Source organism: Mesitornis unicolor, unplaced genomic scaffold (assembly GCF_000695765.1).
Source record: "Mesitornis unicolor isolate BGI_N332 unplaced genomic scaffold, ASM69576v1 Scaffold32275, whole genome shotgun sequence".
Taxonomy (NCBI): Eukaryota; Metazoa; Chordata; class Aves; order Mesitornithiformes; family Mesitornithidae; genus Mesitornis; species Mesitornis unicolor.
The window spans coordinates 5,113-18,718 of NW_010184012.1; the positions used below are offsets into that span (position 1 = coordinate 5,113).

Here is a 13,606-nt window from a genome sequence, read left to right on the forward strand (position 1 = left end):
CAGCCTGTGGAGGAGCCCACACTGAAGCAGGTGGCTGTACCCTGAAGCTGATGGAGAGCCCACGCTAGAGCAGGCTCCTGACACGAGCTGTGGCCTGTGGAGAGGAACCCACACTGGAGCAAGTTTTCTGGCAGGGCTTGCAGCCTGTGGGGGACCCACGCTGAAGCTGTTCATTCCTGAAGAACTGCAACTCATGGGAAAGCCTCATGTTGGAGCAGCTTGTGAAGGACTCTCCTGTGGCTGGGACCCCACACTGGAGCAGGGGAACGGCATGAGGAGGAAGTGGCAGAGATGAAGTGTTATGAACAGACCACAACTCCCATTGCTCATCCCTCTTTCCTGCTCAGAGGAAAGGATGTAGAGGAGTTGGGATTGAAGCTGAACCTGGGAAGAAGGGGGAGTGGGGGAGAAGCTGGTTTTATTTTTGCTTTTGTTTCCCACTATCTCTATTTTTAATTGTCCATAAATTAAATTTAGAGTCTGTTTTGCCCGTGATGACAGTTGGTGAGTGACCTCCCTGTCCTTGTCTTGACGAGGAGATAAGGTCTTGCTAAGGTGAGGGAGTGAGAGCACAGCTGGGTAGGCACCTGGCAGCCAGTCAGTGCCAACCCACCGCAGAACTGTACTGGTCACCCATTTCCAGATGTAAATCCAACATACATTGTACAACCTCGCAGAGGACGTACCTGCAAGTGTCATGCAAAGGATGTTCGCCTTCTACCACTACTACAGGCTTTACAGTACCAATTCTCTAGCGAGGGTTTCTCACCCACACTTCACACCTCATTTTCGACCAAATCAGTTTGTTTTCCTGCACGATGACCATTCTGAAGTCATAGTTATTTACACATGAAAATAAATTTTAAGTAATAATTCTGAATGCAAAATTCAGCCCTGCTGGCAATAGCATATGCTCTACAATCACAGTTAAGATGCAATAAATTATCTTCTGTTATTTTTGTTTTTCTGAGATGTGTTCAACTTGAAAGCTGACATTTCTAAACCAATGGTCCCTTTTCATCATCTTATAGAGGCAGCAAACAAGTCTGATTAAAACCAAACTTAAACCAATACATCAAGATTCAAGGAAAAGATTTTATTTTAGGGCTAACAAGTTGATAATAAATAAAGGAATATAATAATGTAATAACAGATGTTCTCATGCACTTCACACATACAATAACGCTGGCTTACACTGCTGTTCGGAGAAATTGAGAAGAGGTATTTGGCAATATTATAAGTTTGAATAGTTTAAAGATTATAGAACAGGAAATTAATTCTGCTGTTTTTACATTTCTTTTATACAAATTCAAATAAATATTAATACATCTATTTTTCTTCAGATTTTCTGTTCATTTTTAACAAGCTTGATAACTAAGCCACAGTAATATACAACTGCCAAGAAAGAGTATTTATGAAATATACTTATTCCTAATAATGTATCCTATTTATGTCACGTTGTGCAAGCTCTTTTGGTAGAATTAGATTTTAGGAAAAATTGCATAAAATTTAAACTCATTAAAACATATCCAGTGCAAAGGCCAGTTTAGTCCACACATTATGGTACTGTAATGTAAGCCAATATAATTAAAATAATAAAACATGCCTATATGATTCAGGGGGAGCTGAATATGTTTTATGTTTTAAAGATCTGACATCTAATACGCAGATTCTGCAATATCAGACATTTTTCAAATCTTCATGAGATGGTAAAATAATGTTAAGACTTTATAAGTAGGCTTTTTTTTTTTCTTTCGGTAACCCACATTAACAGTACTACAGTGGCCAAAAAAGACAAACTATTATAATAGAAATCAATCTGATTAAAAAATTAAATATTCCAATTAACACTGAAAAAGTGTTTGTAATCATTATTTACAATTCGTCAATGATACCAGTGTATAACCTCACGCAGTCAAAGGATGCCACTTTCCAAGCAAATGCCAATTCCTGTATCCCCATTCAAGCGTTCGATAGCAGGATGGTGTTATGCGCAACACATCAGTTTAAAGAAGGAGATCGATCTGTGGTCCAGAGTAATTCTATGTATGGCCATTTGGTTTGCAAGCAGCGTTTCACAGGAGTATCGTCGGTCTGTAGCATTGGTTCCTCAAAACCCATAACAACTGCTGTGCCTTCAACATACATGACCTGTCAAAACAAAACCCATGCTATCAGCCTATGCTTGTTTAAAAACTCTAAGGTGAGATGAGTATTTTCACTGGGTTAGGAGAGGATTTGATGTGATTTTTTTTTTTACTACAAAAATCAAATCAATTAAGATTTATATACTTTATTTTTAAAACTAAAATGAGGTAAGAAATCAGAAAATCTCTTAGACTCAAGTGCCTGAAAATCATGATCAGGCCATATTCATTTGACTGTCCAATAGACAGTAAAAGCCAAAACTAGAGAAAAAATAATCTAGGACATGCATTGCAAAAATTCTGTGACAACAGATCTTCTACTACTGCTGCAGTTGCAAAGTTTACTATTGTTATTTCATAAGGAGTGTGTTCCTTGGAATTAACTTTATGGAATTAATTTTCCATAAAATTGAATTTTCTGCTGCAAATCAGCTCTATTAATAAAAAATATTTAAAATATTAAAAATGCTATAAATAAAATGCTATAAAGCATTTGAAAACCAAATTTTATTTAAATTTTCAATAGTAGTGAAACGCATCTTTGAATGCTTTGGTCAACATTTTGGGGTATGAAACTGCTGCAGCTTTCACAGGGGTAATTTTAAGGATTAAAGTCCAAGCTATTACAAAGACTGAGTACATATATTTTCTCGAAGAGTCTTCTTACTTGAAGCCATTTTTGATCCCTATGTCTATTAATGCCTTATACTCTTCTACCCTAAAAGCCCATTCAGGAACTTAGAAGTAGTCATGGTGTGTTATGTATACCACTCCTTTCAAGAAAGCTGAAAAGGGCACAGGTCATTTTTGACCCCACTGCGTGGTTCCAAAAACATTGATTTTTGATGCAAGTCTGGAGCACTAAAATATTTCACAAAAAAATTCCAAACATCTCAATTTAGATATAGGGTTACTTAGAGAAGCTGCAGTTTGTTGGTGTTACACCTCCACTGTCCTGTACAGTTCTGATCCCATTTCTTATGGGTAAGCATGAGAAATGCTCCATCCAAAACGCATCTCTTAAGAGATGCGGTCTAGCCAATCAGTACACTGCACTAGCTAAAACATGATCAGGAGCACAAAGCAGTTCCCAGTTCCAAATATATAATTTTGGAAGAAAATTAACAAAATAACAGTTTTCTAAGAAGTCTGTTTCAAGTTAGAGTATTTTGCCTGTAACTACAGTCAGTTTTGCATAGTAATTGTTATTAGGGCTAGATTTAAGTTTCTTGAATCTTACCTTTTCATTATAGTTAGATTGCTTCAGTCCATTGTAATGGTAAACAGTGAATGACTCTGAAACCCTAGAGTCCTAGTAAAAAGAAGAGAGTTAATTTCATGTTAAATATACATTGTGCCTTGGGAGTCTCTTCTCTTTACAACTACACAGATGCATCTAAACCAAAGATTTAAGGAAACTGTAAAAAAGCAAAATTTCTTCTTAGGTGACGTTATCTTGAAGATTTTGCTCATTTTACCTCTCTCATCAGAAATATAAAAAAAGATGTCAGTAAATTAATGGGTAACACCCCTAAGAGCAAGTAATGATTTTCTGTGTTCATCTGGAAACTTTAATCTACAACTTCAGCATTGACCAAGTAGAAACTCTCCTAATTTTTTAAGTCAGACACCTTACGTAGTAGCCACATTTGTGTGTTATTTATGACTGTTTGGATGGAGATTGGATGACCAGATCCAATCTCCACCCTCCATTTGAGGGCTACAAAGTAATGCACACCTATCCCTGCCTGACTGTAAACTAATTGTGAAGACACCTGTTCAGCTGACGAGCAACAGCAGATGTACTGCACTTGTCAGCCTTCCTCATTCCAGGTGTTTAAAAGCTTTAGTCCTAAAAGGACTGAAAAGCTTGCATTTCACTGAATCAGGAAACACAAATCAGGTGTAATATCATCTCTTTTATGCCTATTGGACCAGGCTCCAAGCAAAAACCTATCCTTTTTTTCAGGACATGGAGATAAAGGCTGGAATGAGAAGAAATCAGCTCAGGTTACAGTACATCCAGATTAGAAAAAGCCCTCATTCATTTTTCTCCTCTTAAATGATTCCAAAACCTTATCTCTGTATAGGTCTCTCACAGCAACCCAGGCTATTCAGTGGAGGAAGCGCGGTGAAAAGGAAGGTAACTGGTAACTCTACTTTACAGAAGTTGCTTCACAGAGATGAGTAAAATCAAGCTCTGCTGGGAAGGAGAGGGCACTTACTCTTTTCCCTGAGGAAGGTACGCTCACCCTGAAGGAAAAGAAGCACTGCTTTCCAATTCCTGTCCCATAGGTGTTAAAATTTTTTTGCAGTAATTGTTTCCCCAAAGTTGTTTCCCTGTTACCAGGGAATTCAGGAATTCCCCTCTCCTGGCTGCCTGAAGCACTGAAGAGTCAGGCTGAATGAACATTTTTCTTCCAAGCTGACAGCTTTGAAAAGGAAAGCTGAGATCCCTTCCTGCTTTTGAGGTGGAGTTTAGTACTTTCTAGGAGAGCAAGAATGTTTTGAGTATTCCCAGCAAAGAAGGAATTGAGCCTGGATCTCCTGAGCACTAGCTACATGCTCAAATATTGTATAAAAGTGAACATCAACAATTCCAACCATCACTGGCATCTGCTATTTCCTCACAATATTTTAAAGAGAGACATTCATCTTAATTTCTGCAGAATTTCACTTTCAGAAAGAATTCTGAATGAGGTGTCAATGTGGGTAAAGGTCTCCTGCTATCTGACCCACAGAGCAGAGACAGTTAGACAACATATCCGTGACCTCAGCATTAATTCAGTAACTGATACTGACAAGTCCCAGTCCAAAATGTGCTGACTGTTCAGACTGTACCCTTAAGGCAGTAAAACTTCCCATGTTTTGTACTGCAAGCAGTGAAGGTTCAACAGCACAGGCAAAACAGAGCGGTGAGTAATGACATGCAGCAGGGAAACAGTACTGGATGGACAGGCACTGACTCGGGGGCTCTAACTCTACAGCAAGTGAAGAGCTCCTCCACCAACTCTACAGGTGACTGAGGTGGGGATCTGCCCATGACTCCACTATTCTCCCTTCTCCAGCTGTCCTTCAGCAATTGGCAACAGAGGCAGCAGCCCCTATGATGGCTCTTTTCTCCTCCAGCTACCTATGGCCTGCAGTACTGGAAAGTTTAGGCACAGTCAATTATGGAGGATGTGCTTTGGTTTTCTGCACTTCATTCTAAGCAACTGGGGCCTAGAATTAAGCAGTGGAGTCTTCCAGATTTGCAAGTGTAATTGTAAGAAGTAAGATTAAATTGTATTCAACTGTAAAGATAGTTCCAGTTCTGGATATACAAAATGAAAAGAAGAAACAGTTGGCAAATACACAATGCAGATGTAATTCTGTAAATCTGCAGAAAATGAACAGTAACTCCTTCATTTTCCTCTAGATGATGAATCATCTCTTACTGATGAATTCAGTTCCTACCATCTTTGGCAGTGCAGCTCCAGTGTCTTCTGAATGACCGCATTACAGAATACTACACCCAAACAGTGGTGTACAACCCTTAGCAAAAAGTCTTGCCGAAGACATTTAAAAAATATTAGTTTCACATTTCCTTGGTTGTAAAAATTAAGCCATATACTTTCAGTGACATGTTAAGCCTCCAAATAAGTACTTCTCTTAGCCCTTCTCTTGTCTCCACTAGCCTATTTTCCTGTCCCTGGGGAAACCCTCTGTCTTCTGCCAATACAAGTAATTGTATGGCCATGGAACAAGCATCCAAAAGCCTGCAGAGAGAGCTCCCATCCAGACCAGATCTCTGTTCTGGTTTACCACTTATCTATATGAAGAGGTTCCTAGTGGCAGGAGGGAGGCAGCAGAAGAGCAGGAAAACATGACTCAGGGCAGAGGGAGTAAAGGACAGCAGTGCGAGGTTAACACATGCTGCTCAGTGGCGGTGCTATCTTAATGAGCACGTGCAACAGATGGAGAGTTTGAGAATGATTTTCCATTATCCTGGCATACTGGCTTCCACATACGCTAAACATATCTCTATCATGACTTTTTGTTAAACTATCAGAAATTTTACCATAATAGACACATACATAAAAATAGTTTAGACTATATTTGTAATCTTTCCTAATTTGCTAGCAATTACAGCAGACATTTGTTATATTGATAAAAACAGTATGGTCACTTATTCTCAGAAAAACCAAACTCAAATGAACACTGAACCAGTTCAATTTCATATGCAAAACAATTATATATTTTCTGAAGGCAATTTTAGAACTTGTCACTACAATGGAGTTCCCTTCCAGTGTAAAGCTGACAAAATCATAGACACCTTATGAAGCCTACAGTTTGTTGTGTAACACAAGAAGTTATCTGCTGGTCAGGTGTGTCAAATGAATGCAATACTTATTATTAAACATAGCTTTGTGATATTGATGGGAGTGTTTAATGAACCTCAAAGGCAAGCAGAAGAGACAATGCTCTGCAGCAATAAAGCTATATTGATTACCTGCTCAGGGAAAAATTCTTGCAGAAAGGGACCCAGTAAAATGATGCCCAGTCCTTCTGGGTCTAATTTGGTCTTCATGAGGTTTACACTATGACAAAAACATTGAATATAAAAGTATGAGTAAGACATTTTTAATCTTGCATGACTAAGTTATGCTGTACTACCACGGTACTGGCTGCCAAGTATAGCAATACTATTCTATTTTTAATTGTATCAACCGCACCAGAATGGCATGCAAGTTGCCAAAACATGGTTATTTTTAAACAAAAGTAATCTGTTCTTTTAAATTAAATAAGTGATAATTCTGAAGGACCGCCATATTTGGTAAAATAATTGGAAACCCATATAATCTCAAACCCAAAAGGCATTTTGCTGTCTTGTAAGCATTCTTGAACTTAAGATACATAAAACAGTCATCTTAAATACAGCTCTCTAACTGCCAAACAACCTGCTTTTAAACAGAAATTTGAAAAGCCTCCAAGATTTTCTAAGTACACTGAAATAACATTAAGTTTAACAGATATGTTTCTTATTTACATCATGTCTTAGATATCAAAGAAGCCAAAACAAATAAATAATGAAAATATTAACAATACAAATCTGAAAGCCTTACTGCATGAATATGGTATAATTTCAGGTCACTACAAACGAATGACAATTGTAACTTTATACTTCCATTTAAGCAATATATTTCTACAGGCATCAGATCGCTTAAACATTTATTTGCATCTACCTATTCCTTTTGCCTGAGTTACAAGTTGTACCGTACACAAGAATGTCCTCACTGGGTCAAACCAACAGAGCATCTTGCCCAGTATCCTGTTTCTGACATTGGTCAGTAGCAGATGCTTACGACAGAGTACAACAGGGCAAACATACAGTGATATCCTTAGTTTACCCTCCCCATTTCCAGCAGTCTGCTGCTCAAAGACATCTTCAGTGAGAGGCAGTATCTAAAACACAAAGATATATATATTTTCTTTCCATGCATGTGCCTAAAGGGCTTTGAACCCATATACACCTGTGGCATTTAATAAACTCCACTCACAAAATTAAAATTAAACTACGGATTCTGGGAGTAAGTATCTCCTTCTGTTTTGAACCAGTCACCTAGTAATTCAGTTTGATGACACATGATTTTTGTATTGTGACAAGCAATTAAGAATAATTCCCTATTTATTATGAAACTCCTGATTTTAGAAAACTCTCATGTGCCAGTGGTTGTCTCTTCCAGGTCAAACAGTCCTAATCTAGCTCTTCCTTGTACTAATGCCATTTTGTACTTCAATTAGCCCTGTTGTCTTCCTGACGCTTTTCTACAATGTTCTTTTTTTAAGATGGAGTGAAATGTCAGGCATTTATACAATGGCATAATTCCTAGAAATCCCACTCCATATGTCTATCACTGAGTATCAGCTTAAAAGATGTTTCCTGAATGGTAATATCTGGTTCGCAGCCCAACGACGTGTATGTAAAATCAAGATTGTGCCCTGTGCAGTCAAAAGTATTCAGACATCTCTGTTACTCTATCTTACAGTAACTTCTGCTCTTCCAAATCACATTTTAATAACTCAAATACTTTTGTATCAGCTGCAAACTACCATATTAATCCCTACCTTCAAATCCTCACTGGTGCCATGACAAGCTTCACAGACCTACTACAAATTCCTGTAACATTCCTCTAATGATCTTGTCCATTAAGAAAAAATGTCCTTTTTGTCCTTCGATCAGTTATTTATCTACAATAAAACCTTCCTTCTCACACACAAAACATTTACGTGTGAGTTTTCCCCAGACTGGCCTTCAAATCTCTTTCTAAGTACTGTTGTCCAACTGTCACCTTCTCATTCTGGTATTGTCTGCACCAGGACAGTTTACAGTGGACTGTAACCTAAAATAGTTCAGCAATTTCATTCTGATGTTTCTTCAGAATTCTGAAGTTTTTACTTATCTTGACACTTAAGTTACTTATCTTGGTTCTTAGTTAATCTGACCACCAATTAAAAGGCTTAAGTGTGGAAACTCCCCCGTAATCTTCCTCAGTGAGTATGAAGGAATCACTACACTTTTCTTACTGACCTTGAATATTTTCTAATACTGGGGATCACTTATCAGAACTACAGACCTCTTGCAAGTCTCCTGGTTCTGATGGGATTAAAAAAATACTATTACCTTTAATTTTATAACTTTGTAGATTATTCTTCAGAAGATTAACTGTGCTTTATTTTGTATTTACATTTAATGTTCCATAAATGTAGATTCTTCCCTATTTTTTCACATAGGCACTACATTTTCCTTTCAGAAGACACAGTCTTAGCTTCTCATAGCTGCCTCTTTTACCACCTAGGCCTCTTTTCTTGGGGGCTGTAGGCGGAAGCTCTTTCTAAGGTCTCTTTGATTATTGTTGCATGTAAGCATTCTCTTCTTTTGGCTACCACTTACATCTTCATTTTTAAGTAGCTTCCTTTCTTGGTCCTAACAGAGTACTAGTAGTAAATTATTAGGCTTCTTTTTGATTCTGCCTCAATACATAGAGAATATACAACAAAGTTCTTAAGAGAGTAGGTCTGTTAAGGCCCTTGGAAGAGGAATTTTAAAGTTCATAAAACTGAATGTGATATCCTATAAATTACAGTAATTTAATATATAAGAAAAAGAATTTTCAGTATTCAAGTGAAACTACAACTGCGGATTTGCAGTATACTGGACTTTAACCCTTCTATTGCTCATTCTTACTGCTTTCAAAGTACAGCATTTAAGATATTTCAGTAGCTTTCAGAAACCTGCTCAAATTCTTGAATTGCTGTAATAGAGTTGAAAAAAGTGTTTATAAACAGAATCAAAGCAGATTTAAGTAAAAATAATTTTGAAAATATCCTTAGAACTATGTAATAAAATTCAAGCAAGCCGTATACTCACTAAAAAATATAAGATCTGTTTAAAAATGCAGAGGCATACTAAATTTTCAAGTATGGGCAGCATACAAAGTTTAATGAGTTAAGCAGGAGGTTTGATTGCTGTATGTTTCAACTGAGGCTTTTTCATTTAGCAAATAGCTAATGCTGTCCAATGTTACTGATATTACAGCAGAGCTATGAAACCAAGTGTGTTTACATGCTTCAGTCACTTCAGTGCAAAGTTTAGCATCTTAACTGAAGAGGCCATGAATTTTGGGGTGATGATACTGATGGCCTTGGTACTGTTATGGCTGAGAAGTGTGTGGGGACAAAAGCCTACAGCACTGGTCAAATACACAGATAGGATAAAATGTTTTGACCAAGCTAAACCTACAAATGTACTCAAATCAGTGCCCTAAATCAGATGTTTTTTAGAAACAAATGAACAAAACAAACAGGAGAGCTGGGTTCTCAGATGTATTTACTAGAAAGACTAGAAAATTTTACTAAGATCTCATGCAATAGTGTTCAGTACTGTCATGGTTAATCCACCTTGTTAATGCACATCTGCTCTACAAAGTTTTCCCCTCTATAAAGTCTAAGTAGGTCTGAACATTATACATCTTGAGATTGAGAAGCTTAAAGGCTTGGATTAGATGCTCACACAGAATTTCCATTTAGTTCTTCAACTAAAGAACCACACTTGGAAGCAATAGCTTTAATTTTAGTTAAACAAACAAACAAACAAACAATAAACAACCAGAAAAAAACCTGTATGGAGTTTGAAATGTGTTATTTATACTTGTGTTCCCCATTAAATAGACAAGACATCTAGAACCAGAACAGAGTAGGTCCACAGGACAGTAATATTAGACAACATTTTTATTTAAGAGGAAAAGTTCCAAGACTGTATATTCCATGGTTTGATCACGACTTTTCAACATAGAAGGCCTTTTGACTGGCTCTTCCTACACTAATTTATATTAGATATGCTATGCAGAATAATATAGGCCAGGGCTATGCCACAAACACCCTGAAGGCCAAACAGCCAAATGGAAAAACAGCTGAATGCAGAAAGAGGGTTTTTGCAGATTTACTGAGGCAGCAAAATAAAAAGGCCAAATGAAAGCTTCTCAGACCTATTAAATTAAGGGTTTTTTCTTTCCAATCCTTTAAAAAAAAATCTTTTGCAGATTTCACCACTTATTGACATAGTATGAATGCTAGCCTCCTTGTCTTCTATTTTCTTTGGGCTTGGTTTCCTGGATGTCTTTTGATTTCAGTTTTCACTCGTGTTCTCCATGAAGAACATCTCAGTAAACTTTGCTGTACTTTGTAACATTTGAAAGGACAGAAAATGGCATCAATCAAATTTCAGATGACTGAGGTAAGTAAACCTGCAGTGTCCATTGCCATTCCACAGGAACAACTAATTTAGTCCCCAATAAACTAGACCATATGCTTAAGAAAGAGCAGAACCCTCTTCTGGAGATGTAAAAAAGTTCAAGCACGTAGCTCTCCTTTCAGTGTTAAGCAGTGGCAAAACATGGTAAGCTTTGACACTGAAGGTTAACTGCTGCCACTGAATATTAGTCCTCACTGTCCACAGAAGATCTAAAATAAATTACCTTTTTCATTTGATAGTTTTATCTCTAATCCTAGGAATCAAGGTGTCATTTCTGGAAACAAAAGACAATTATAAACACTACAAGGTACTAAGTGTTGGTGAAAAAAAAGTGTAACTGAAGCAGTTTCAGCTTCAAACTCTGTAGATAGGTCCAGTGGTAACCCAATGTGCTAATCTGCCTCCGAGTACCTTGGCTGTTTGGCTCTTTCATCATACAGTTTTGCCTTCATTACCACACAGAAATATATTCAAAACTATCTCCTCAATATTTAGTAATGCAGTAGGTCTGAGGGGTTTTTTTTGCTTCTAGTTATCCCTACCAAAGTTAGAGACATTTTAACTTGAATTCCTCCCATTTCATTTAAAGCTGACTTAAACACTTCAAAATACTCAAAATTAATTCAAAACATTCTGTACCCAGAACACAAGCTAGAAAAAAAATCTAGAAAAACAGCCTTAAATTACAATTAATATGTAGTTAATTGATACTTTTGTAGCATTTAAATTTTATTATACTTACTATTCAGGATCTGAAACAAGGTCCAGAGCCTTCATTACATCTTCTAGCAAAGTGTCAGGTATAAAACCATTCTCTGAAGAAGTAGCAAAGCTTCTCATTAGGAAAAGAAACAAAATGCTTTCCAGGAGTCTAATTTTATTAAAAAATACAAATACTATGTATTTTTATATCTAAAATTTGCAGAGAAATGGGGTTCTAGAAGGAACATAGTTTTGAAACATTTCCGACTTGAAAAAAGATGTGGAGTACAATACAGAAACTGAGGGTTTATCATTCATACACTTAGAAGCTTAATACTTGCTAAGAATTCAATCTCTCTACAGCAATCTCCATTTGATACCATGGAATAATAACTCCACATTTTTCCCCTTTTGATTAGTTAAAATAATAGCTGAATGTTAGACATCTTCTGTTTTCCAAAACGTAAGAAAGTTTTCAGTGTATGCCACATACATTCAAGAACAAAACTGCATAAAGAATGCAATCATAGCTGATCAGTTATTTTATGAAATGAAAATGTGTTACAAGAGAAATCAAATTATATTTAAGCTTTATGTTAATTACAAACAAGATTACAAGGTTAAAAAGCTTATGCTTCAAGAACTCTATGCCCTTCTGCACAACATTGTACTCAACTTCCCTAACTACAGGATTCTCAGATTTCTTCACGTCACTTGTAGATTGACTACTGCATTGAAAATTTCTCATCTTAAGTACTATGTATTTAGTTCCACTCTTAACTAGCTCAGGTGTAAACAGCATATTACCCTGGCATGGAAAGGACAATGGATTTGAAAGTGCAGTATTTGGAACAAATTTAGGAAAAAAGGTCCTACTTCTGAAGGGACACTTTACACAATGCACTATTCATTATTATTCGGAATTTGTCTCTACTGAATAAGTACATTTCAAGTATAAAATCTGTTTTTTAGCAAGAAGTACAGCCCTTACCCTCGGGGTCATATGTCTGAAAAACCCTTCTAGCTTGTTCTGAAGGCGCTTCAGGAGCAACAAGGGCCATATCCTTAGGGGGGGAAAAGAAAAGAAGGAAACTTTCACAATATTCTTAACTTAGATACAGATTATTACAGAAATACTTAGCCATAGTACGCAGGTTTAGACCTTAGTGAAAATTTAAATACAAAAGAAAAATGGTGGTAATTTGGCAATACTGCTGATAGTGATGTAAACTGATCAAGAAATACATGTTAAAGATTATTCCACAAACTTCCAGACAAGTTTGAGTCTCTTCATGCAGATGTTGCACAAAAGCTACTTGAAGACTACATGTATTATCTGGAGATTTAGATTTATAGTATAGTATCATTCTTTATATCTGAAAATACATATACACATACCAGTGAAATTTAGTGAGTGTACTATGCATACATTAAAGCACGTAAGAATTATTTAGGTAGAAAGCTGTGCAAGAACATTCTGATGTCTATTTCATGGAACAAACATGGCCGAACAAAAATTTGTTAGCTGCATGAAAAAGTATGATTTCAATAGTAGTTATCATAATGCTTTTATTTATCTGTGACTATTTAAATCTCAAATACAATCATCCTTTTCATAATAAGCAGAGGCACACGTCTGTCTCCTGTTGTGAAGCCAGCAAAGAGCATAACCCTCTGGTTTAATGTCAAAACCAGTATTACAAAAAAAAATAAAAAATTAAACTGATCAGTTACTAATGAGAAATGAAAGTCAGCATAATGAGTAAGAAATGTACCTATTCAAGAGAATAGTTTTTTAGTTTAAAAAGATACAAAGACCTTACATTCAAATAGAACACAAAACTCCAAAACCTCCTAGTACTTAAATTCTACATCTCCTCTTGCAAACTTATGATCACCTACGTTGTTTTTCACATAGAAAAGTAAATGAAAAGCTTGCTCAGAGGGAAACACTGCACTTCAC

General features: G+C 36.5%; 1 protein-coding gene across 1 annotated transcript; it reads right to left on the minus strand.

Annotated features, from left to right (window-relative positions):
- Window positions 1–1,079: 1,079 nt before the first annotated feature.
- Window positions 1,080–12,748, minus strand: LOC104540507 (protein FAM188A-like; the record flags this gene model as incomplete). The annotated part of the gene is made up of 5 exons (XM_010184336.1): window positions 1,080–2,151; window positions 3,388–3,459; window positions 6,640–6,727; window positions 11,684–11,756; window positions 12,635–12,748. Coding segments are annotated over 5 exons (497 nt in total), but the record flags the coding sequence as incomplete, so codon positions are not given.
- Window positions 12,749–13,606: the final 858 nt, after the last annotated feature.